Source organism: Ictidomys tridecemlineatus, chromosome 11 (genome assembly GCF_052094955.1).
Source record: "Ictidomys tridecemlineatus isolate mIctTri1 chromosome 11, mIctTri1.hap1, whole genome shotgun sequence".
NCBI classification, from domain to species: Eukaryota; Metazoa; Chordata; class Mammalia; order Rodentia; family Sciuridae; genus Ictidomys; species Ictidomys tridecemlineatus.
The window spans coordinates 18,992,052-19,015,417 of record NC_135487.1 but is presented as its reverse complement, the minus strand read 5'-3'; the positions used below and the strand labels follow the sequence as shown (position 1 = coordinate 19,015,417).

General features: G+C 39.9%; 1 protein-coding gene and 1 non-coding gene across 6 annotated transcripts; both read right to left on the bottom strand.

Moving 5' to 3' along the window:
• Positions 1 to 34: 34 nt before the first annotated feature.
• Ppp1r8 (protein phosphatase 1 regulatory subunit 8) lies at positions 35 to 22,477 on the bottom strand. 5 transcript variants are annotated; one of them, XM_040288202.2, is made up of 8 exons: positions 22,319 to 22,379; positions 20,405 to 20,465; positions 20,086 to 20,309; positions 13,709 to 13,862; positions 11,498 to 11,718; positions 9,321 to 9,465; positions 3,937 to 4,001; positions 35 to 1,455 (listed from the first exon to the last, which is right to left on the bottom strand). In XM_040288202.2, exons 3-8 carry the CDS (start codon positions 20,107 to 20,109, stop codon positions 1,102 to 1,104), a joined length of 963 nt encoding a protein of 320 aa, XP_040144136.1. In that variant the 5' UTR covers positions 20,110 to 20,309; positions 20,405 to 20,465; positions 22,319 to 22,379; the 3' UTR covers positions 35 to 1,101. The 5 variants fall into 5 exon arrangements, with proteins under 5 accessions (XP_040144136.1, XP_005317729.1, XP_040144139.1 ...); XM_005317672.4 differs by lacking the exon at positions 20,086 to 20,309 and having other exon boundaries at positions 22,319 to 22,477; XM_040288203.2 differs by lacking the exon at positions 20,086 to 20,309 and having other exon boundaries at positions 1,147 to 1,455; positions 3,937 to 4,038; positions 22,319 to 22,477.
• LOC120891089 (small Cajal body-specific RNA 1) lies at positions 18,424 to 18,588 on the bottom strand. The gene has a single exon (XR_005735517.1).
• Positions 22,478 to 23,366: the final 889 nt, after the last annotated feature.

The window sequence follows — 23,366 nt, the reverse complement described above, 5'->3', positions numbered from 1 at the left end:
TGATGGTGAGGACAGACTCTAGACTGCACCAGAATGACAAAAGTTACATTTAATTTACAATGTAATAAAGGTTACAGGTAAAAAGCTACACATAAAGCGTGAAAAGGCCTATTACACAAATGTACAAATCTCTGTACAAAGCTCATATCAATGTTTCCTACCTTTGTCTCCTGTTTGTTAGCCAGGTCTAGTCTTGCTCTGAGCAACCAGAGCTCTCAAACGGGGGGGGGGGGGGGGGGGGGGAGCCTCCAAACCAACAGCTAAAAACGTCCTCTTAATAGACTTCAGTTACTTGCAAAGTAAATCTTTTCATTTTTAATCTTAGTTGCCCTAACTAATCATATCCTTTAAAAATTGCCTCATAACATACTCAAAAAGAAAAGTAATGCCTTGGAGAGTAGAGGACAGTACTCTGAAAATAAATGAGAAACACAGGCAACTGGAGTGCTCAGGTTTGACAAGAAAAGTTCACACAATACTATAAGTTAAAACTATAAACCTGTGCCTCTGGCACTGGTCACAGACAAAGGGGAGTCTCATTCCAACAGAAAGGATCAAAGAGAAAAGCCTAACCATTGGACCTCAAAACCAAAGACCCAAGAAAACACTTCTGAGTTTAAACCTTAGCTTAACCGAAGAATGCTAAACCTTTTTGATCATCCTGGGATTCATGGCAACCCTTTTGCTACCTGGGACTTGCAAAGACAGTAAATATAAATGAGGCTGTGGGGACCCTGAGACTGGTGAGGCTACTGCTACCTCCACAGCTCTGGATTCACCCTAGGTTATGTGACCTCACATAAAAATGATCCTAGAAAGGAGAAGGAAGAAAGAGGCAATAAAAGGCCTGGGAAAGAGCCAGGGCAGTCTACTTAAAGGACCTATGAAACCTTTCTCTACATAGAAAGTGTTCTGAATACAGGTCTTTATGGTATATTTGAGCCCCACCCCCAGTCTTAATATTACATGGTTAGGACCCCAGGAGACATTCTGAAAGACGATACTGCACACATGGAACGTTTTTCTCCCTAGTTCATTAGTGCCCCATCACCCTTCCACCCCATTCCCACCCAATCCCACCCTTCTCCATGACCAAAAATATCAAATCAGTAAGGAAGGTGTGGGCTTCTTGCCCGGCCAAGCCTCTTTTGCATATTTCTTCTTCTTGGGTTCATTAACAGCTTCAGGGTTATAGACTGCAGGATTTGGTGTGGGGTTCATGTTCACTGCTGATGGTACGACGGGAGTCAAGTCCACATCAGGGGCGAGGTTCGGGTATGGCATGGGCAAGCCACCTATGAGTGCTGTCCCATGAATGCCATGCGGCTGGGAGCCTGCTTCACTGTGTGTGGGGGGAAGGCCCCCGTAGAGTCCTCCACTGAAGGCAAAGTTCTGCATGCGCCTGCTCCCTGATTCTTCCAGGCCCAGGGAGCCAGGGCCCTCTACCCGCTTCTTCTGTGGTTTGCCATGAAGAGAGGGAAAGAACAGAGTGGAGACAAGAGGTGAAACAGATTGTAACTTTTTCTTTCATTCCAGCCTTTGGGAAAAGTTCCTAACTTCCAGCCTGTTTTATTTCCCAGACAACCTATTCCATGGTCCTGAAATCTTACAGTTTGAAGAGACCTCACAGCTGTCATCTAATACAATGGCTCCCAATGTTGCCCTACAGTAAAGTTTTCACTATTCCATGTAATCAGAAAAATGAGAATAGTGTTATGAGTTTTACAGGAAGTAAAACTTATTCAATTTAAATGACTACTCTCTATTTTAGAGTCAACCCTTCCTCTCTTATTAATGTAAAAACACCCCATTAGGATGTGGAGGTGATAATTCAACTATTTTCTTTGGAAGGGGGTAATACAAAGTTAGCATTTCCATATTGGGTGCCTAATTCTTTATTCAGTTTTAAATAAGAGACAGGGTCTTACTATGTTCACAGGCAGGATTGCAGTGACTATTTATAGGCATAATTCTATTACTAACCAGCACAGGAGTTCTGACCTCTGACCAAGCCAATCTATTCCCTCTCAGGCAACCAAGCCACATCCATCCACCCATCCATCCATCCATCCCTCCCTATCTATCTATCTATGTATCTATCTATGTATCTATCTATGTATCTATCTATCTATCGTATTTATTTATTTATTTAGAGTCAGAGTCTCAATAAGTTTGCCGAGGCTGGCTTTAAATTGGCAATTCTCCTGCCTCAGCCTCCCGAGCCACTAAGATTATGAGTGTGTGTGTACCAGACTGATTGCCATTTTTTAAACATTAATCTGAAAGCAAAACAAATCTGCAGTGGTGAAAGTAGTCTACTGGTGGCCTGGGGTTGATTAGGAGGGGAATGGTTGTAAAGGGACAAGAAGGTGCTGGGCACAGTGGTGTACACCTATAATCCCAGCTACCTCAGGAGGTTGAGGCAGGAGGTTTGGGAAGTTCAAGGCCAGCCTAGGAAACTTACTGAGATCCTGTGTCAAAAATAAGATAAAAAAGCTGGGAGTTTTTATCATTCTACAATCCCAGCAAATTGGGAGGCAGAGACAGGAGGACATGAGGGCAGCCTCAGCAACCTAGAGAGAACCTCAGCAACCTAATGAGAAACTGTATTAAAATAAAAAATAAAAAGTGCTGGGAATGTGGCTCAGTGGTTAAGCGCCCTTGGGTTCAATCCCCAGTATTAATCTCTGCCCCCAAACAAACAAAAAAGTAAGATTACAAAGGGCTGAGGATGTAGCTCAGGGGTTAAGCACCCCTGGGTTCAATGACCATACTGTAGAGGTAAAAGAAGTACATGAAGGATTTTTTTTTTTTTTTGGTACTGGGAACCAAGAGGTTCCCTACCACAGAACCACATCCCCAGGGTTTTTTTTTTTTTTTGTTATTGTTGTTTGTTTTGGTGCTGGGGATTGAACTCAGGGCCTTGTGCATGTGAGCTTAGTTTTTTTTTTTTTTTTAAATATTTAATTTTTAGTTGGACACAATACCTTTATTTTATTTGTTTATTTTTAGGTGGTGGTGAGGATCGAACCCAGGGCCTCACACATGCTAGGTGAACACTCCACCACTAAGCCCCAGCCCGAGCCCAGTTCTTTTTTTATTTATTCTGAGACAGGGTCTAAGTTGCTAAGGTTGGCCTTAAACTTGTAATCCTCCTGATTCAGCCTCCTGAGTGGCTGGAATTATAGGTATGTGCCATCATAACCTTCACTTCTTAGTTCTTCAAAATATCTAATCTTTAAACCTATTCCAGACTGAACTAACTTTCCTATCTGTGCCATTCCTGTGCACAAAATAATGGCATGGCAAAAAACACAGGTGCCATGCAGTACTGCAATAATGTTTTTCCCTCACATAAAAGCTTACTTTGAGTCAGAAGGGAATGGCCACAGGAAGATGGGTCTCTCTGCACCCTTCTAAAAGTTAAATTTATAGATTCACATTAGCACATAATTTATATGTTTCACATCAAACTGGCTGGTCACCTGTATCCCTTCTGTGGTGTTCCAGGATTCCCTACACATAAACAGGGGTAAAAGTACTTCCACAGGGTTGGAGATATAGCTCAATTGGTAGAATGCTTGCCTTACATGCACGAGGCCCTGGATTCAATCTCCAGCACCCCCACCCCCACACAAAGTACTTCCACAGAATGAAAAATATGAGAGGAACACAGAATGTGTTCTAAAGTTACTCACTAGGTTAGGGATTAGAGGCTCTCAATGGTAGAGCACTTGCATGTATAAGGCCCTGGGTTCAATCCCCAGTATAGAGGGGGAAAAAAACAAACAAAAAATAATGCATATAGTATTGGGGTTCAAACCCAGGGCCTCATACCTGCAAAACACACATGCTAGCTACACTTCCACCCTCTAGAATGGGTTTTTGACTCCAGATCACATGTGATTTCAAACACTGTTAAAATGTGCTTCCTACCTTTACTGGGACTACTGCAGTTTGCACCATGTTCCGGAAGCGACCAACTGAGGGATCCACATCCTCTGCAAAAAGAGATGAGGGCAGGGTTGGGTTGGTACTCTGCTGGAAGGAATAAAGGTACAGGGCTGACTGCACACTAAACCACAATTCAAATAAACGGTCAAATTCATCCAACACTGGAAGTGTTCACTGTGCACTGGACACTGTGATAAATCCTCCCACAACCCATGAGGTAGGCACTACTGCAATCAGCATTAGGTAGATGAGAAAACAGATTGAGGCTGAGAGGAGTAAAGGGACTGGCCCAGTTTCCCCCCTGGAGGAGAGAAGCTGGGATTTCAGTCCAGACAACCAGAAACACAACTATGCTCTACACCACAATGCTGCATTGCCTTCCCCAAGATCTTTCCCATTCCATGTATTTCCCTCTTTTAAGGGGAGAAAAAGAATAGATATTATCAATCTCACATTAGTGTTAAAACAATGACAAGAGGTCACATACGACAGATCTTGCCAATACCTGCTCATTAGTGAAGAACAGATTTAGGACCCAGACTCAGAGCTTCAAAAATTTACCCTGGATTTTTGACTTGAATAACTTGAACTTTATAAAATCAGTACACATGTATGCATATCAATATACATGTATGTATCTGAAGCCTCCTGTCCAGATAAGATGGGAGAATGGCTCCCTTTGAATTGCTTATACATATATCACTGTGCCCTACAAACCTTCTGGATTTATTCACTCTGCAGGGAGAAGGCACTAGACTCAGGTTGTTGCTCTTCAGTCACTTACTCTCTCAAGTCTCATGTACTGATCACCAGGTATGGAAATAAAGAGCAAGATTGAGGAGTGCACAATAACAGAACCAGAGAGGTTACAACACAACAGAGATGCTTTAAAAGAAGTGCAAAACAGGGCTGGGATTGTGGCTCAGTGGTAGAGCGCTCGCCTAGCACATGCGAGACTCTGGGTTTGATCCTCAGCACTACATAAAAAAAGACTGAGCATGTGGAAAAGAGCAGGCACAGACCCATCACTACTACTGAAAACTATTCCAAACCCCTTTTAGCTTATTATTGTGGCAGAGAAGGAATTCCTTCCCTAACAGATGTTGCACATCTCATTTTTCTTTTCTTTTCAGTACTGGGGATTAAAATCAGGGTGCTTTAAAACTGAGCCACATTCCCAGCCCCATTTTGTATTTCTAATTTGGAGACAGGGTCTCACTGAGTTGCTTGATGCCTCACTGTTGCTGAAGCTGGTTTAAATTCACAATCCTCCTGTTTCAGCCTACCAAGCTGCTTGGATTATAGGTGTACACTACCAGGACCAGCCCTTTTTGTATTTTATTTTGAGACAGGGTTTCACTAAGTTGGTTAGGGCCTTGATAAGTTGCTGAGGCTTGATTTGAGCTCATGATTTTCCTGCCTCAGCTCACAGGCATGCGCTACCATGCCCATCTGTACATTTTTTAAAAATTTATTTTTAGGGCTGGGGATGTGGCTCAAGCGGTAGCGCGCTCGCCTGGCATGTGTGCGGCTGGGGTTCGAGCCTCAGTACCACATACAAAGATGTTGTGTCGGCCGAAAACTAAAAAATAAATATTAAAATTCTCTTAAAAAAAAAAAAAAACTCCTCTTCAGGTGTGAGATGGGAAGCCGCCCACTTAGAAAGGTTATGTTTGATTCATTCTACTCTTTCCTATTCCCATATATGTCTATTTTAAATGCACTGAAGCTGTCTGCTATTGAAAAAACATTCCTATGAATCCCAATGGAAAAAAACAGAATTCCAAATTTAATTTGAATAATTTGCTTCTGATTTAGTTTTTCACATATTAGAATGTCTCTAAGAATAGAACCTGGTATCACATTCACAATCAATCTTTGTTCAATGAATGGCTTCTACTTCGAAGAAAAGAAAGGAAAAGATCTAGGGTCATTAGGAAAGAGACAAAGTCCTTCCAAAGGTGCTCTAACTTTTCTCTTATTGCTATAGGAGTGCTATTCCAATCACCTTTTAAGCAAGGAGGGCTAAATGAAAAACAAGAGCAACAGGAAGCCAGATGCAGTGGTACACAACTGGAATCCCAGCTACCCTGGAGGCTGAGGAAGGGATATTGTAAGTGCAAGGCCAGCCTTGGCAACTCAGAGAGCTCCTACCTCAAGGATTAAAAAATAAATAAAAAAGCAATTAGTGGAGTTCTGCCCTCCAGACATCCCCGTTTTGTGCTGGCCAAAGGTGCTCAGGGTTTTACCCTCTGCTCCTTTTTTTCCAGCCATTCTAGTTCTAGAAAGGATACACTGTTCCAGTATATCTGTGCTTCTGAAGACCTACATGCAAAACTCCTTGCTAACTTTACCTCTGGCATAGGAAAGGTGGCATGGGTGAAAGACAGATGATGTTGGTGATACCAGTTAGCATTTATTGAGAATTTAATACCAAGTATCCTTTAGTATTTTTTAATGTATATATTTTTAGTTGTACGTGGACACAGTACCTTGATTTTATTTTTATGTATTACTGAGGATCGAACTCAATGCTTCCTGCATGCTAGGCAAGTGCTCTACCACTGATCCATAACCCCAGCCCCAAATATTTTTCAATATATTAATTTAATCTTCCTGATAATCCTGTGAGGTCAGTAGCCTGTTAAATCACTTGGCAGGTCACACGTTACTAAGTGGAAAGGTGGATTCCAGACTCAGGTCCCCTGATTTCAAAGCTCTGCTCTTAACCACATTATATTAATAAAGCTCCAGGGTGCTAATTTTCAAGGAGAAAACAGCAGCTCATGCCATGACTACCAAGAGACTTTGGAGATGATCTAAATATTTTTCAAACTGCTGGCTGTTTATTTAATATAAACACAAAGTGATTTTTTTTGTTTGTTTTGTTTTTGTTTTGGTGTTGGGGAAAGAACCCAAGGTGCTCTACCACTGAGCTACATCCCCATCCCTTTTTTGAGACAGGATCTTGCTAAGTTTCAGAAGCTGGCCTTGAACTCAGGATCCTCCTGCCTCAGCCTCCCAAAATTCTGGGATTAAAGAGATAAGCCACAGTGCCTAGCCAGAGGTTAGCTTAAAAACAAAATTCTAGGGGGTTAGAAGCATAGCTCAGTGGTAGAGTACTTGCCTAGCATATGCAAGATCTTAGGTTCAATCCTTAGCATAGAAAAAAAGAATCTAGGGCTGGGGATGTGGCTCAAGCGGTAGCGCGCTCGCCTGGCATGCGTGAGGCCTGGGTTCGATCCTCAGCACCACATACAAACAAAGATGTTGTGTCTGCCGAAAACTAAAACTAAATATTAAAAAATTAAAAAAATAAAAAAAAAAAAGAAGAAAAAAAGAATCTAGGTCTAGCCCATGGAAACTCTTATTCAATAGTCTGGGGCCCAGAAATTGGCTTTTCAGATTGGTCTAGTCTCTGTCTGAACCTTCTCTTGCACACTTACTCCTTTGAGAAGGGATTTACTCCACTTCATACACCATCAGAAAGTGAATTTGTAGTCACTAGAAAGAGTGCCCTCATCTTTTTTTCCTAATGAACCCATATTTTTTTAAAATTAGAGCATTATAATTATATACAATAGTTGGTTTCCTCCTGACAAAATTATACATACAAGGAATTTGATTTCAATCCCCACTCCCCCTCCCTTTTTATTCCCTCCTCTACTTACCAGATATTCCTTTCACTTCTTTATTTAAAAAAACTTTTTTAAAAAGTTGTAGACAAATATAATACCTTTATTTTATTTATTTATTTTTATGTGGTGCTGAGGATCAAAGCTAGTGCCTCAAATGACTAACTAGGTAAACACTCTATCATGAGTTACAACTCCAGCACTTTATTTATTTTTGATTGATTGGTACTTTCTACATATAATAAAGGAGAAATTCCCTTTGGTACATTTATATATGCCCTGATCTCTTTCATGTGAATCTTTAATTCTTTTAAATATAAGTTGGGAATTTGCTGGTTTCCCCTTTTCCTTATGCTGCACCAAATACTTGGTACCCACTAGTTCTGAATTTGTCCCATTCCTTTCTGACCATTCCATGCTCCCCCCTTCTCCCCTTAAATTCTTGGCACCCAGAGTAACTCACTCCAAAAGCCTTCCTCCCTCAGGGCTACACATTTTGGGGGTAGTTCTATTCAGAACACAGACTAGTAGGGTTACTGTCCCCACCAGTCTATTGTTAATGCAATCTTGAATTGCACTTAATTTATTTCTATATCTCCGGATGACTCAGACTGCATTTAAATTAACTAAAATCCCTAGATCTCCCTGCCTCAACTCCTTGGGCCATCAGTGGAACAGGTATCCATCTAAATAACTTAAAACTTAATTGCAGAACCTGAAAGTTATTCTCATAGCATTTCAATCTGGGAAGTAAAAGCAACTTGTTAGGCTGTATTTTTCATTTGTATCTATTAATTTTATTCCAAATAAGGTTTTAAAAAAGAAAACAAAAAACCCCAGACCTATCACCATTATATTAACTATATATACTCCTACCCCCATGTCAGCCATCTACCAGAGCACCTGAATGATATAATAAATTAGCAATTTTATTGTGGCCATCCCTACAAACTGAAGCTTGAACCCTGTCCAATTACCTGTAAGTGACTTCCTTAGAGACAAGCAAGACTTCAATGTGATTAATGATGGAAGAAGGTATTGCAACCTTGGAGCTACCAATCCTACTCAGAACATCATAAAGACAATAACATTTTATTGTAAGAAAAGATAAATACCCATATTTTAGTTAAACTTCCACTATGATACGGAAATGCTGGGTCAGCAAAGAATGATTATAGCCTTATTATTTAATATCCAAGACCCTTTCTTAAAAAAAAGGTCAATGGAAGACTTTTTTTTTTTTTGAGAGAGAATTTTAATATTTATTTATTTGTTTTTTAAGTTTTTGGCAGACACAACATCTTTGTTGGTATGTGGTGCTGAGGATCGAACCCAAGCCACACACATGCCAGGCGAGCGCGCTACCGCTTGAGCCATATCCCCAGCCCCCAAGACCCTTTTAATCTTTTCTTTTTCTTTTTAATTTTTTTTTTAGTTATACATGAGCACAGTATCTTTATTTTGTTTTTTTATTTTTATGTGGTGCTGAGGACCAAACCTGGGTCTCACACATGCTAGGCCAGCGCTCTACCACTGAGCCACAACCCCAGCCCCCTTTTAATTCTTTCTTTGTCACTGTACCTGGATAATTCTTGGATGTTTAGGGTACTCCACCTATGTTGCCTCTAATCCTAATCTTTGTTGAGAAACATTCCAATTGACCTGTCAGTTGTACACACTACTCTCTGAGATCATAACATTTCAACAGAAGAAACCAGGAAAAGATCTCACCTGGGTTGATGATCTCATCATCTTCGCTGAAAGTCACCCGTGAGTTCTTCCTCTTCCTCTTTGGTCTCTGAATGTCCAGATTTCCTTCCTCAATGGTGAGGGTAGAAATCCGTTTGTTGTGGGCAGTGTTGAACTCTGTCAGATTCTAGGCCAGGATTCACACAGAAAAGACAAGAGTCAGTACAGGGACTTTGATGGAAAAACAATAATAAAGGGCAGAAAGGCAGAAGGGGCTTAATCAGACCTCCAAGACTCTCTTCTGCATTTAGGGAAGATTCATACTATCCTAAGACTGCTAATACTAACAAGTCTCATTTGAAAGAAAGTGGAACATCCACATTGACTAGTGTGGGAATACTATTCAAAAAAGGACGTAAAGAACACTGAGAATAGGTCATCATCTGTACGAATATAAATACCCTTCAGTTGAGGGTTTTTTTTTTCTTTTTCTTTAAAAGGAAGGCTATCATATTTTCATGATGAGAATTAAAATGTGTCTGGGAGGACTCTAAGAACTATTTTAAAGTAACTAAACAGATAAAAAGGACAACTGACTGTTCTTTTCAATAGCTCTCGCCTTCAAAATTCTTAAGGACATTATCAGTTCAGTGCACTTAATTTCTGGCATTAATATTTTGTCACCCTCCTTCTTACGTCTGGCCCCAGTTATATTCATAAGCATCCATCCACTAATCTTGATGATTAACCTGTCTGGTCTTAGCACTGTTGCCTGCCTCGTTTTCAGTCCACTGGACTTATTCCAATCTGCAATGCAGTTTGATATATTAGAATGAAGACCTAGAGAAGACCTAAAATACTGAACTAAAATGTAGGCAAACAGGCTGGGGATATAGGTAAGTGGTAGACGATCTTTCTAGATTATGTGAGGCTCTGGGTTCAATCCCCTGGTATTGTAAGATACAAAATAAGAACAAGAACAAGAACAAAAAACAAAAACAAACAAACAAAAAAAAAAACAGAGGAAAGCAGCCTGTAGGGAAAAAGAGCAAGCATAGCCACTGCAATAGCCTTATAATGACTTCTAAATTATAAGATTTCTATTGTATTTTTCTTCCTAAAGACTAGGAAACTGCCTTGGTGTATAGGAAGAGTAAATGCATGTGGGTAGTTAAGGACATGCTTTCATTTGGTCTAACTGAGCAGACAAGTTACATCAGTGCAGTGACACACGTGAAGGCTACTAGTGTCAGCCTCTAGAAAAGGAAAACTTGGGCTGGGAATATAGCTCAGTGGTATAGTGCATGCTTAGCATGTACAAGGCTCTGGGTTCAATCCTAGTGCCAAAACAATGACAAAAAACTTCCAGCATTTTAAATTTTGTAAAAATCCCTGGCCTTCAGGGCATCCAGGCCCATAAGAACAAAAGCAGTCTAATTCTAGTCAGAAGACTCCTGGGCTGTTCAGATACTACCAAAAAAAGCTACGTAAATAAATTAAAGTGTCAGTCCTGCTAAGTTAATGCTGTCAACCTTTTTGCAGTGATGGAAAGAATTACCTTTAGGTATCTGAAGAAGACTGGTTCCAGGACTCCCTTCCCCATGGATATCAAAATCTACAGACACTCTGGTCCCTCAAAAAAAAAAATTCATATAACCTATGCACATCTTCCTATGTATTTCAAATCATTCTGTATCACGAATAATATCTAATACAACATAAATGCTCTCTAAAGTTATTATACTGTATTTTTTAGGAAATAATGAAAAGAAAAGTCTGTACATGTTCTATATAGAAGCAATTTCCCTCAGTGAACAACTTATCTGCTGTTGGTTGAATCAAAAAATGCAGAACCTGCTGATGTGAAGGGTTGACTCTATTTGCATTATCCAATTATGGTATCCACTAGTTATATGTGACTTCTGATTATTTGAAATGTGGTTAAGTAACTACTGCATTGAATAACATAGCTCTAAGCAGTCCCAGAGACAGAAAAATATAATTCGCAGTCTTGGCTTCTAATAGCCAGTGAAGGAGCACAAGACCCCTAAGAGGAGGTCTAGTGGCAGGAGAATCACACAACATTGCCAAAACTCATTATTTGGCTCAAGAGAACCTCCTGCTGCTAAGCCACTGGCATTAAAAGCTACACAGAACAGCTATATACTGCAAAAACCAGTGTCCCAAAAGACAAAACAATGACATAAATATGGAATTACATCAAGCTCAGTTTCTTCCTCTGGAAGCCCCAATAGGCCCTTGAGTTCATCATCCTCTCCACTCATCTTTTCATCTCCTTTCACAGCTGATGGCAACGTCTGAGGCTTCTCGCGCAGAGTGTATGCCCTTGTGGAAGCGCCAAATGAGACTGTGGAATCGATGGGAATTTGTTGTGGCTTGTGAGGTTCCAACCGAATGTGACCTAAGAAAGTGCCATGTGCTGGGAATAACCAAATCAGAAATGTAAGAGGAGAAACCAAAAAAAGCCTAAGTTTAGAAGGGAGAGCATCATCTTTGACTTGTATCAAATCAGCTTCTCCCAGAACATCAGTTTTACTTTTTTCGTTTATTAAAAAAAAAAAAAATAATGCCCACATTCAAGATTATGGTCAGAGAACAAGTCTTTTAAAGTGAAAATGGTACTGGATCTACTGCATCCTCTGATATGTCTTATATTGAGAAGGAAAACTTCTTCACTAAGCCTTCAATCTCTTCAATAGATTTATTTTTCCGAGATGGGGTGTCACTAAGTTGTTGAGGCTGGCCTCAAATTTATTATTTTCCTGCTTTACCACCCAAGTGACTAGGACTACAGGCATGCACCAGTATGTCCAGTTTCTTCAGTGGATTTCTTACACATCTTCAGACCTGTTGTTCATCCACATAATAAATACTACTGCCTGTTCTCTGCTGTCAGATAGGCTTGGCTCCTTTGGGTCCAGTAGGAATGGCTCCAACTCAACAGAAGCCACCAAGGCATGAGATAGGCATTGCTGTGGTCTATATCCTCTCCAGCTTCAAGTATAAGGAACACAAAAATTGCTGGCCTTGCAATTTCCCATAAGACCAGAAAGGGGCCTGGCCAAAATAGGTGCACTGTCAATGCCAAGGCAAGCCAAAATCCTACTAGAGATTCTAAATAATTTTCCATGTCACCATTCTGCATGTGATGAAATGCAGAGAAATGTTCTTGTGAGACAAGGTGACCAAGTACCTTGCATAAGATATGTGTCTATGTGGTTTAGGAGTCAGGGAAGAGGAGTCAAACACAATGATAAGCCTTACAAGAAGCAGCAGGACCATTTACACTTCACATCATATTCATATACAGGAAAAATGAACAAACTTCAGGGTCCCACACAGTGAAGCCTTATTTGTACTTCTGTGGCTTATCTTAGTAAAGGTTTAAAGTCTTACTAATTGAAATTAAAATTGATGTAATCACAGTCAAAGCAAAAAGTAGCTGGTTGTGGTGGTACATGCCCAGGTACTCAAGAGGTAGAAACAGAAGGATCAAAGTTTTGAGTTCAGCCTGAGCAACTTAGTAGACCCTGTCTCAATATTGTAAGAATGGATGAATAAATGAATGCATGAATAAATAAATAAATCTGGAGATTATACATCTCCAGATTTATTTATTTATTCATCTCCATCAGTGGTAGAGTATCCCTGGGTTCAATCCCCAGAACTGGGAGAAAAAAAACAAACTAACAAACCCAAAATGTACTTGGGATAAAGAACCTAACATAAATACTAAATTTGCTCAAGTTTTTTTTATTTGTTTGTTGGTGGTACTGGAGATTGAACCCAGGGGTGCTCTACTACCGAGCAACATCTGCAGCCCTTTTAAAAGTTTCTGAGACAGGATCTCACTAAGTTCTTGAGGCTGGCCTCAAACTTGTGATCCTCCCGAGCCACTGCATTTTTTTTTTTTAAGCCTTCTTTCTTTTAAAAATACCTTTGTTTTTTTATTTTTATGTGGTGCCAAGGATTGAACCCAGGGCCTCGCACATGCTAGGCGAGCGCTCTACCACTGAGGCATTACCCCAGCCCCTGAGTCACTGTATTTTTTAAATGTCTTATATATTGTTGCTTTCCTACATTAATGCAGTTAATCATGGTTTCTGCTTAAATTGAACTTCAGTTTATCATGAACTTATAATACTCAAATATCAATACTCCCTAATTCCTTGGTGCCATTTTTGTTTGCTATGTATACATTGTGACTTCCTTAGGACAATTCTATAATAAAATCCTCTTCTCTCCCTAGTCATTACTTCAGGAAAACAGAACCACTGCAATAGAGAAGGATTTAAAAACCAAACAAACTTTTCCTCGATGAACAATAAAACATATTTTCCTAACTAAAAACCCCAAAAAGCATTTTTACACTGCCCACAGGTAATATGTAAAGTGGGAGAGATACTCACTACTGTTGAGATCTATCAGGAAAACTCTCTTCAGATGCTTGTGGTAGACCAATGCAGCATGGACCCGAGAGCAAGACTGATGGTCAATGGTAAAGTCACACAAATCAGGGTTTCTCCCAAATAAGTAATACTTCTTCTCATCAATAATGAGTTTCTAAATAAATATTAAATTAAATATTACTTAAATCTTGTTACAACAAGGTTTACCAAAAACTCCAAATCAAGTAAATAAGGATTTTGAGTTGATACAATTTCTTGCTAAGGAGAAAAAAAAAAATTCCCACTGCTTGTTTATTTTTTTGGTACTGGGGATTTAATTCGGGAGCAATTACCACTGAGCCACATTTCTAGCCCTTTTTATTTTTTACTTTGAGACAGGGTCTCACTAAGTTGCTTAGGGCCTTGCTAAATTGATGGTTGGCCTTGAACCTGCAATCCTGACTCAGCATCCCAAGCTAACAGACTTATGCCACAGTGCCCTGCTTTTTCTTTTCTTTAAACTCCAGAGCACAATAAAATCAGTTCACTCCCCATTCCCACCCAATGAGAGATCCCCCCAGTCTTTCCCACAGTGTGCTCCTAAGGGATCATCAAGGTCTAATCAATCTCATAAGGTACTGAATGGGGATGATCCTTCACATTCATTACATTAGTTCCTAAATGATCAATATCCAGTATCTTCGCCTCTGGGCAAGAGAAAAAGTATTTTGATACATTATTTCACCTACTGGCTCCTGGAAGGCTTACTACTATTACAAAAAATGTGTCATCAATATCTTGAATAATTTTTTCCTAGGGTACTAGATTTATCCAAAATCAGCAGAAACTCTTTTGTGGTGAAACTGTTGGGAGAATGAGATCAGGGGGTTACTGAACGGGAAAATATGTCTCTGTCCATTCCATAAGCATGTCATTGACCATTTTTTCCAAGCCAGAGGGTGTAGATGACCAAGAATGCTTCACCCATAGACTGCTGCACCTTGGTATGCCCATTATTCCTTAACATAAAGAATAATTTACTAAGACATTATGGAATGGAGGAATGTTAATTAACCTACCCAAATGCAGTGTTTAATTGTCTAGTGTTGGGATGAAAATAGCTTTTCCTAATTCTCCTAGAGGCAATAAGTCTGTCTCCAAGAGATAAAAAATTCTTCTGCCTATTGGAAATTTTCTTGGTTATTAAATTTAGTTTAAATAGGAAATAAGAAGTGCAAAATATGTCCATGAAGTAATAAGACTGCTCTTCAACTAGATGCAGTGGCACAAGCTTATAATCCCAGAGGCTTGGGAGGCTGAGGCAGGAGGATCACATCACAAGTTCAGAGGCGCTGAGCAACTCAAGTCTAATTCTGTCTCTAATAAAATACAAAATTGGGCTGGGGAATGTGGCTCAATGGTTGAGTGTCCCTGAGTTCAATCCCTGGTACATCCCCCCCCAAAACCAGATTGCTCTTCAGAAAGTATACATTCAAATGAAGATCATCACTTGATTGGAAAAGGAATGGGGTATATTTTAATCATGCAGCCATATCACCAAAGAATTTCTGGAACTTTCTTTAGATACTGGAATTACATTAGACATCACTGTATGAATGCCCAAATCCAACTTACCGTCTCATTTTACTCTGGCCACAAAAAAGTATTATATAGAGTCAATTCTAATGAGTATTTACTATGTCTAAATGTGAACTTCCTTAAGTAGCAAAGACATTCCAAGTTTGGGGGAAGACAGTATGAGAATTAATATTTACTGAAGGACTATTACTGCTAGGCATTTTAAACAATATCTCATCTAATACTCAACTCTGTGAAGCAACTATCACTTTTTTTTTTTTTTTTTTTGTGGTGTGGGGAATTGAATCCAGAGCCTTATGCATGCAAGGAAAGAACTCTACCAACGGAGCTATATCCCCAGCCTGCAACTATCACCTTTATTATTAATGATGAGAGAACAGAGTCAGAGATGACGTCATCTAATGTGGTTGGGTAAGTATGCAGCAAAGGTGGGACTTAAACCCAGGTATGACCGATTTGTAATACTAATATCCTAAACAATGTGCCATGGGTCTGAGAAGAACTCTACAATGTTTCAGCTGCTATAAAATAACAGCAGAAAGCAGAATTTCATGGACCAGCAAGCTATTATTAAAAAACTGTGGGGCATTGGGTTTGATTCCCAGTACAAAAAGAAAGAAAAACTGAGGAAAATGCTGACATGTTTACTTTTTATTTTGTCAAATAAGGGTGCTTTTGTTTGTTTGTGTGTGTGTGTGTGTGTGTGTGTGTGTGTGTGTGGTGGATGGAGGTGCTGGGGACTGAAACCAGGGGCTTGGGAATGCTAGGCAAGTACTCTACCACTAAGCTACACCTCCACAGCATTTAACTGTCATGGCCCAGTATCATCATCATTTTATACAAGAAGGGTCACTTTATCAGGAGATGAGAAGGAAGGGCAAGGATGAAGGATCATTCTTTGAGCTGAATTTCACTTTATAAAAAACTCACCCCACTTCCGTTTTTATATTTCTTTTAATCCTGATCAATAAATCCTTTGTCACAGATTGGTGTAAACCAAATTATAACAGAGGAAGGGTTCCAGGGTGAATTTTTACTAGCACTTTTACCAATTCTAGCAGTCCAGAACATTGCTAGAGGTCTAGTAATCTAGTCTGACCACTGAAGAACATCCCTCATTCATATATGCTGTATTTTATTTATTTTTGGTACTGGGGAATAAACCCAGGGATACTCTACCACTGAGCTACATCTCCAGCCTTTTTTTTTTATATTTATTTTTTAGTTTTTCGGCGGACACATCTTTGTTTATATGTGGTGCTGAGGATCGAACCCGGACCGCACACATGCCAGGTGAGAGTGCTACCGCTTGAGCCACATCCCCAGCCCCTCCAGCCTTTTTTTATTGAGACACTGTCTTGCTAAATTGCTGAGAATGACCTCAAACTTGAGATCTTCCTGCCTCAGAATCCCAAGTCTCTGGGCTTACAGACATATGCCTGGCACCTTTTTCCTCTAAAAACAAAGTAAAGCTCTAGTTTACATTTCACATTAACTCTTTCTTTAATCTCTTGAGAAAAGATAGCACAAAGCTGAGAAGTATAGTCAAGTTAGTACCAGACTAGGAATCAAGAAGTTATATTTATTCCTAGCTAATTTCTTGAAGTCAGCGAGTTACTGTTCTCCCCTATGCCTTTAGTGTCACTGTACCTCATGCAAAGAGACTCTCAGCACTGATAACAGTAATAACTGCTGAACATTTATGTGTCACATGCTATGCTATAAAAGTTTTACGTTGTCATTTTAGGTGAGGACAGCATCTTATAAGGTGAGTAGGTACTATGCTTCCTATTTTTATAGATTAAAAAACTGAGACATAAATTAACATACTCAACTTCATACAGCTAGATATTTGTGGCGTGGGTTAAAAATTGAGACCTTAGTGTCTAGGTTCTTTTTTTTTTCAATTTTTTATTTGTAGTTATACATAAACAGCATGTCTTTATTTATTTTTATGTGATGCTAAAGTTTGAACCCAGTATCTCACACGTGCTAGGCAAGTGCTTTGCCACTTAGTTACAGCTACAGCCCCAGCCCCAGTGTCTAGACTCTTTTAACCATATTAATATTTTCCTCATTCCTAACATCAAAAGATGTACCATATATCATGGAATATTTTCAGGAGTGAATAAGTACTGTGGGTCACATTATTTTTCTTTAAATAACCACTTACCTAGTTTATTTCAAGCTTTAGTTTGAAGTTTCAATGAGTTCAAGCTAGCTTGGATATGTGAGTCACCTCTAGGAAATCCATTTCCAATAGTGTCCATCTACTGCTGGTAGCACTCATTCCAGGGCCATACTACTACAGAGCACCAGGACTTAACAATTCAATTAGATAGTCACCCTTGTGTCTGCTTTGGCCTAAGTTTTAAGATTTGGGTTAAAAATAAGACATTGCAGGGCTGGAGTTGTAGCTCAGTGGTAGAGTGCTTACCTAGCATGTGTGAGGCACTGGGTTTGATCCAAAAAAGTTGTGAAAAAATTTCTTAAAAAATAAGATATTGCTTTAGAATTAAGAAAGCCCTGGGCTGGGGTTATGGCTCAGTGGTAGAGCACTTGCCTCGCATGTGCAAGTCCCTGGGTTCGATCCTCAGCACCACATAAAATAAAGTTATAAAAAAAAAAAAAGAGAGAGAGAGAAATAAAAGCTAATAAATCCTTAAAAAAAAAATTAAGAAAGCCCTGAAATTTCAACATCTTTTTTCTAGGTAATAGTTATTCAGTCTGAACCTTAATACATTTTTCATTCATTTCAATATGCACACAGATTATGTTCTCATAAGTTTAAAAATGCCCACAATGTTCACAGTGGGTCATAAGGAATATATAAGACCACCAACTCTTGGATTCTGGAATAACAATGTCCAAATTTTATATTTGTAGGTTGCCACAGGCATACCAGAGATTAAGAGATCTGTCTGAAGCAAAAAGAAGAGGCCCTTAAATTAAATGTATATATTCACTACCAGAGGCATCCCAATTGCAGAAATGTTCAAATGTATGGAACTTTAGTGGAAAACAGTATTTCTTACAATCAAGAAAATATGTTAAAAGGTGAATGAAATAATAAATTAGTTTTTCCATACTCATTAAGTCCATAACTCCTTGACCAGCTATGACCAACGTCACTATCCAGTTGTGCCTTTGAGTTATAACTCAGAGTGTATCTTTACACACTGGGCTTAAAAGACTCATGGCTTTATTTTAATATTGCACTTCTTCAACCCAGCTACCACAGCATATCACAAGCCTTTGACACAAGGCTAGGATATAGACAGCTCGGTTAGTATCAAGTGCTGATGAAAATCTAAATCCTTAAAAATAAATACCCCTGGGCTAGGGATGTATCTCAGTAGTAGAGCACTTGCCTAGCATGAATGAGACCCTGGGTTTGTTTCCCAGCACTGCAAAACACATTTCTTAGGCCTATTCCTACCAAGAACAATACAGAGATGTCTAAGGATTGCAACTTGATAACCATGTGGCAACTCAGTATACCTAAAAGCACTGAAAGAGAACATTATCAGCAAATGGAAACCAATAATCATAGGGGTAGTGGATAAATTACAGTGTTTTGAAAATATAAATTATTTCTTTTTTCCTATTGCAAACAGGCAGAAAAAAAGATTTACTAAATTCTTGTAACAAAATAGATTTTTATATACCTTCAAGCTTCAAGTTATCCTACTTAGCAACAGATATATTTTCTATCTGTGGAACCACCTACAGTAAAAGAGATTTTATAGCTAGTTTAGTTAAATTATTTTCTTGAGTAATCTTGACATTTAACCAAAGGGATCTGTGTGTCTGGCTGAGAGCTGGAAGAATTAATAATAGGAGAATTCACTGTAACCCATAGATGCTTTCATATTTTGCAAAGTATCCAGTTATTGCCACAACATCTTGAAAGTGACAATACATTTGCAGAGCATCCTTCAGAATACCATTAGCTTTTCAAGCTATTAACCATGGAATTACAATGTTTTTATTCTATACATTGAAGAAAAACTTCATGGGTCTGGGGTTATGGCTCAGCAGTGGAGTACTTGCCTTCACACGTGAACCTCACACATGGGTTCAATCCTCAGCACCACATAAAAATAAATAAATAAAATAAAGGTATTGTGTCCAACTACAACTAAAAAAATAAACATTTTTTTAAAAAAGAAGAAAGAAAAACGGCTGGGGATTTAGCTCAGTTGGTAGAGTACTTGCCTTGTATGCACAAGGCTCTAGGTTCAATTCTCAGCACCACAAAAAAAAAAAAAAGAAAAAAGAAAAAAGAAAAACAACCGCATTCAGTATTAGGGCCTTGTTATACCTAAATTATAGCTGAATAACCAGTATGCTTAATCTCCACTTCTTAGTTAATAACACAATATGGATTTTTTAAAAACTTACCCAATCTAACAGCTAACTTGTGTTTTCTTGAAAATCTATGTGGTATTCACTCTAGAGACTTGTGTAAAGCTGAAATTCAGCTCAACTTTTTCTTTATTGTACTTATTTCAATTATAATTATGCAATTTTTAATGTGATTCTCTCTAAAGGGTAATTAGAGGACAGAAAACTTTTGTTCTGTCCTCTTTTGTAGTCTCTTCTGCTAACTCAGTGACACGCACATAGTAATCATCCAATAAATGTTTTGAATGAATGAATTTTACTGTCATCCTATGTTGAAAAAGTGGCTTAGTTTACTATACTTCTTTGAAGGTGTTGGGCCTGAATCTCATAGAACCAATTCAAAAGTTAAACTCAATCTATACCATTCATTTTCTTCTTCGGTTATTGCATACCTTGTGCCTTCCACACAATTCCATGTACTCAGAGAGAAGGAATTCACCAAGAAGGCTTCCAGTTTGATTGGGGCCTACAGGCCCATGACCTATTAAAACTCTTCATTTGGAAGGTGAGAGAAGTCACAAAAAACTGAGTGTCTGTGGGAGATATGAGCTTTGAATGTGTTATATCGTCATAAGCTTTTAATAGAAAAAAATTTCAGGATGAACGAGTAGCATTGCTGGAAAACAAAGCACAGGAGAGGGGGTGGAATAGTGAGTCACTGGCAAAAATCTTTAGAATGGCGGGGGGGCAGGGAGACATATATTTTCATACCTCAATTAGTTTGTCTCCTTTGACTACATCCAGATGTAAACCAGGTGGGGGTTTACCTGCCCTGAAAAAAAGATGTAAAAATAATTTTCAGGATGAGTTCATAAATGTTATTTACAATTATTGTTCCATTCAATATTGCAGCTCCCTTACCAGCCTATAATTAGTTCATGTTCAGGCAAAATGTCATCTACTTAATTGTTACAGCTCCTTTCTACATTTGACACTTATTTCCCAAGAGATTCAATTGCTCTAAAACAGATTTTAGTGGCTCTGTATTTCGAGCAGCACTAAAGAAACCTATATTTTAACATTGGATAGTCACTTCAAAGAGAAAGCAGCAAAGAGGCCGGAAGTACTACACCTGGGGTAGTCTGGTCACCCAGAGTTTGAATCTTAAGACTTGCTAATACCCTAATATACAAAGGTAGAATAATTAGTTGTTGCTTGGTGCTGGTCAAGATTAGTCTCATCACAGAATAAGCAGAAGATATTGTTCTGAGCTCTAAGAACAAATCAGAGATGCATCATTAGGGAACTAGGGCAATTCAGAATCATGCCCACAAAACCAGGTACCAAAACAGGAGGTGTGTTACTCTTGAACAAGCCTTTCTACAACGACATGATAATGCAAAGTTCTACACTTCACCATACCATTCAAGGAGGACATACATATGTCAAAGTACTTAACACAATGCCTGGTACGTAACAGATCCTGATAAAATGGTAGGTGATCTAAAAGAATCTCTTCTTAACTATGTTTGCATTTGAAATCAATGCAGCCATAGATCAAAATGGACACATAATTTGTAGACTGAAAGCAACTGGATGTTACAAAAGTGTAAAGGAATCCATAAAATATCCACACATTCACTTGCTTCTTGGATTTAATCATTTGATGTTTAAAGAACAATCTTACCAGAAGCCTACATTTGAACATGAAAAATGTATCCTATCTAAAACTGAAGATGCAACATAATCATCTCATAGTCCTACCCCAACTTCTCTATGGCAATAATTGAAAGAACAATGCACTGAACAAAAGCCCATTTTGACCAGAAAACAGGGAAAGGAATGTTAAATCCAAAACATACTTTCTTAAGTCCTACTATGTGCCTGACTCATGTTTAGGAGCTGAGAATACAAAGACCCATCAGTCTCTACCCTTGAAGATCTCACTATAACAGGAGACAGAGGGATAAGACGTTAATAATACACTGTGATGAGCTACAGGAGAGAAAGCTCTAACTGGGAAGCGTCTCCTGGCAAAGCAATTATTCATTCATCTTGTACCCTACCCAAAGGCTTAATTATCCCATTATTCTCCAAAACTTTCCATGGGATGAAAAGCATTCATTTCCACAATTACTGATGCTTTTTGTACCAGATTTCATGAGGACCACTGAGAACAAGGGGATTGGTCAGCGCCATCCCTGCCCTCAGGAAGCTCCCAGTCTATGGAAGACAATAGAGTTTTGCACACTGGATGCAGCAAGGACAGAAGGATATAGGGCTCTGAGGCTGGGTTGGGGTCAGGAAGCTGGCTCGTGCGCGCTCCGGACGTACAGGAGGGGGATCAGGTACAGCGCTCCACAAGAGCACCAGGCACTCAGTCAGGAGTTAGGGGTAAGTTCGGGGCCAAGGCCCCAAACCTCACAGGCGAGCGGCTCAACACCCAAAGGACTGCCTAAGTGAGCTCCTTTGAGTCCCCAATCCCAGGTTTCCTCAGTTCTTGGGCCCGAGCTTCAGGTTCCCGGTTCCTCCACACGTCGCCCGGCCCCTCACAGCAGACAGTTTTCTCTTAACCATTCCAGGGGTTTTGAGCCTTTCGGTTCGCCGCCAAAGAAAACCGACCTCCCTTCCTGCCCAGTATTGCTGGGGCCAGGACACTCCGGCCCCGGTCGCCCCGCCACTCACCAGGTCGGACAGTCGAACAGCGGGAGGCTGGAGCCGGAGTTCGCGGCTGCCGCCATCTTGCGTCTCCCCCTCCCATTTGGCGGGCCCGAAGCACGCCGGGAAACTGGAAGACCGGGAGGGAAGAGGCGGCTTCCCAGCAGCCTGCGCGCACGCACGCGCGCGCACACACGCACGCACGCACGCGAGGCGGCGCCTCTAGTGGGTACTAAGCTGATTTTGAGATCTTTTCAGAGTTGACCTTTGGGCTTCTGTACGGGTAGGCTGGGCTGTCAGTGGAAAACGGGCTTAAGGGTGGAGAGTCAGTCTCTGTCTACATCCACTTGCAAATGCTCACGACCTCTATAAATCTAGTGACTGCGTGGTCCCCTAGGGCTTGCCCTCAATTTAGAGAAAGACTAGAGGGCAATATTCAGAGAGCAGAGTGCTTATTCATTCTGTTTCTCCTCTTCCGGCCCTTTTCCGGAAAGCTGCATCCTACCCACTTGCCCTACGTGTGGGCCTTGAGGGCTTCTGTAGATTATCTGGGAATTTGTATTAGTATGTTTATGAAAACTGGACAAGCTGGAGCAGATCCAGTCAGAAGGCAGGCGTCCATATCTTGACTGTACATGACTCAAATGGTTAATCAAGTTGTAACCCATCGGGATTTTTTTCTTTTGGTCATAATGCACATACTGTGCAAGAAAGCATTAGAATTGCAGTCTTGCCCTAGGCCACCAGCTGATTGAAGGAGATCAACTACAGGGCCTTTGGTTGTAATAGCTATGTGTATTGAGTAACTGAGTACTTACCTGGGCCAAGGGCCAAGTATGTATTTTATATGAATCTTTCATTTAAACCTCATAACACTCTTCTTCTTTTTTTTGGTACTGGAGTTGAACCCAGAGGTGGTGCTTTACCCCTGAGCTACATCCCCAGCGCCTACCCCATCCCTATTTTTTGAAATTTTTAAGACAGGGTCTCCCTAAGTTGCTTAGGGCTTTGCTAAATTGCTGAGGCTGGCCTTGCAACCACCTCCTGCCTCAGCCTCCTGAGTTGCTGGGATTAT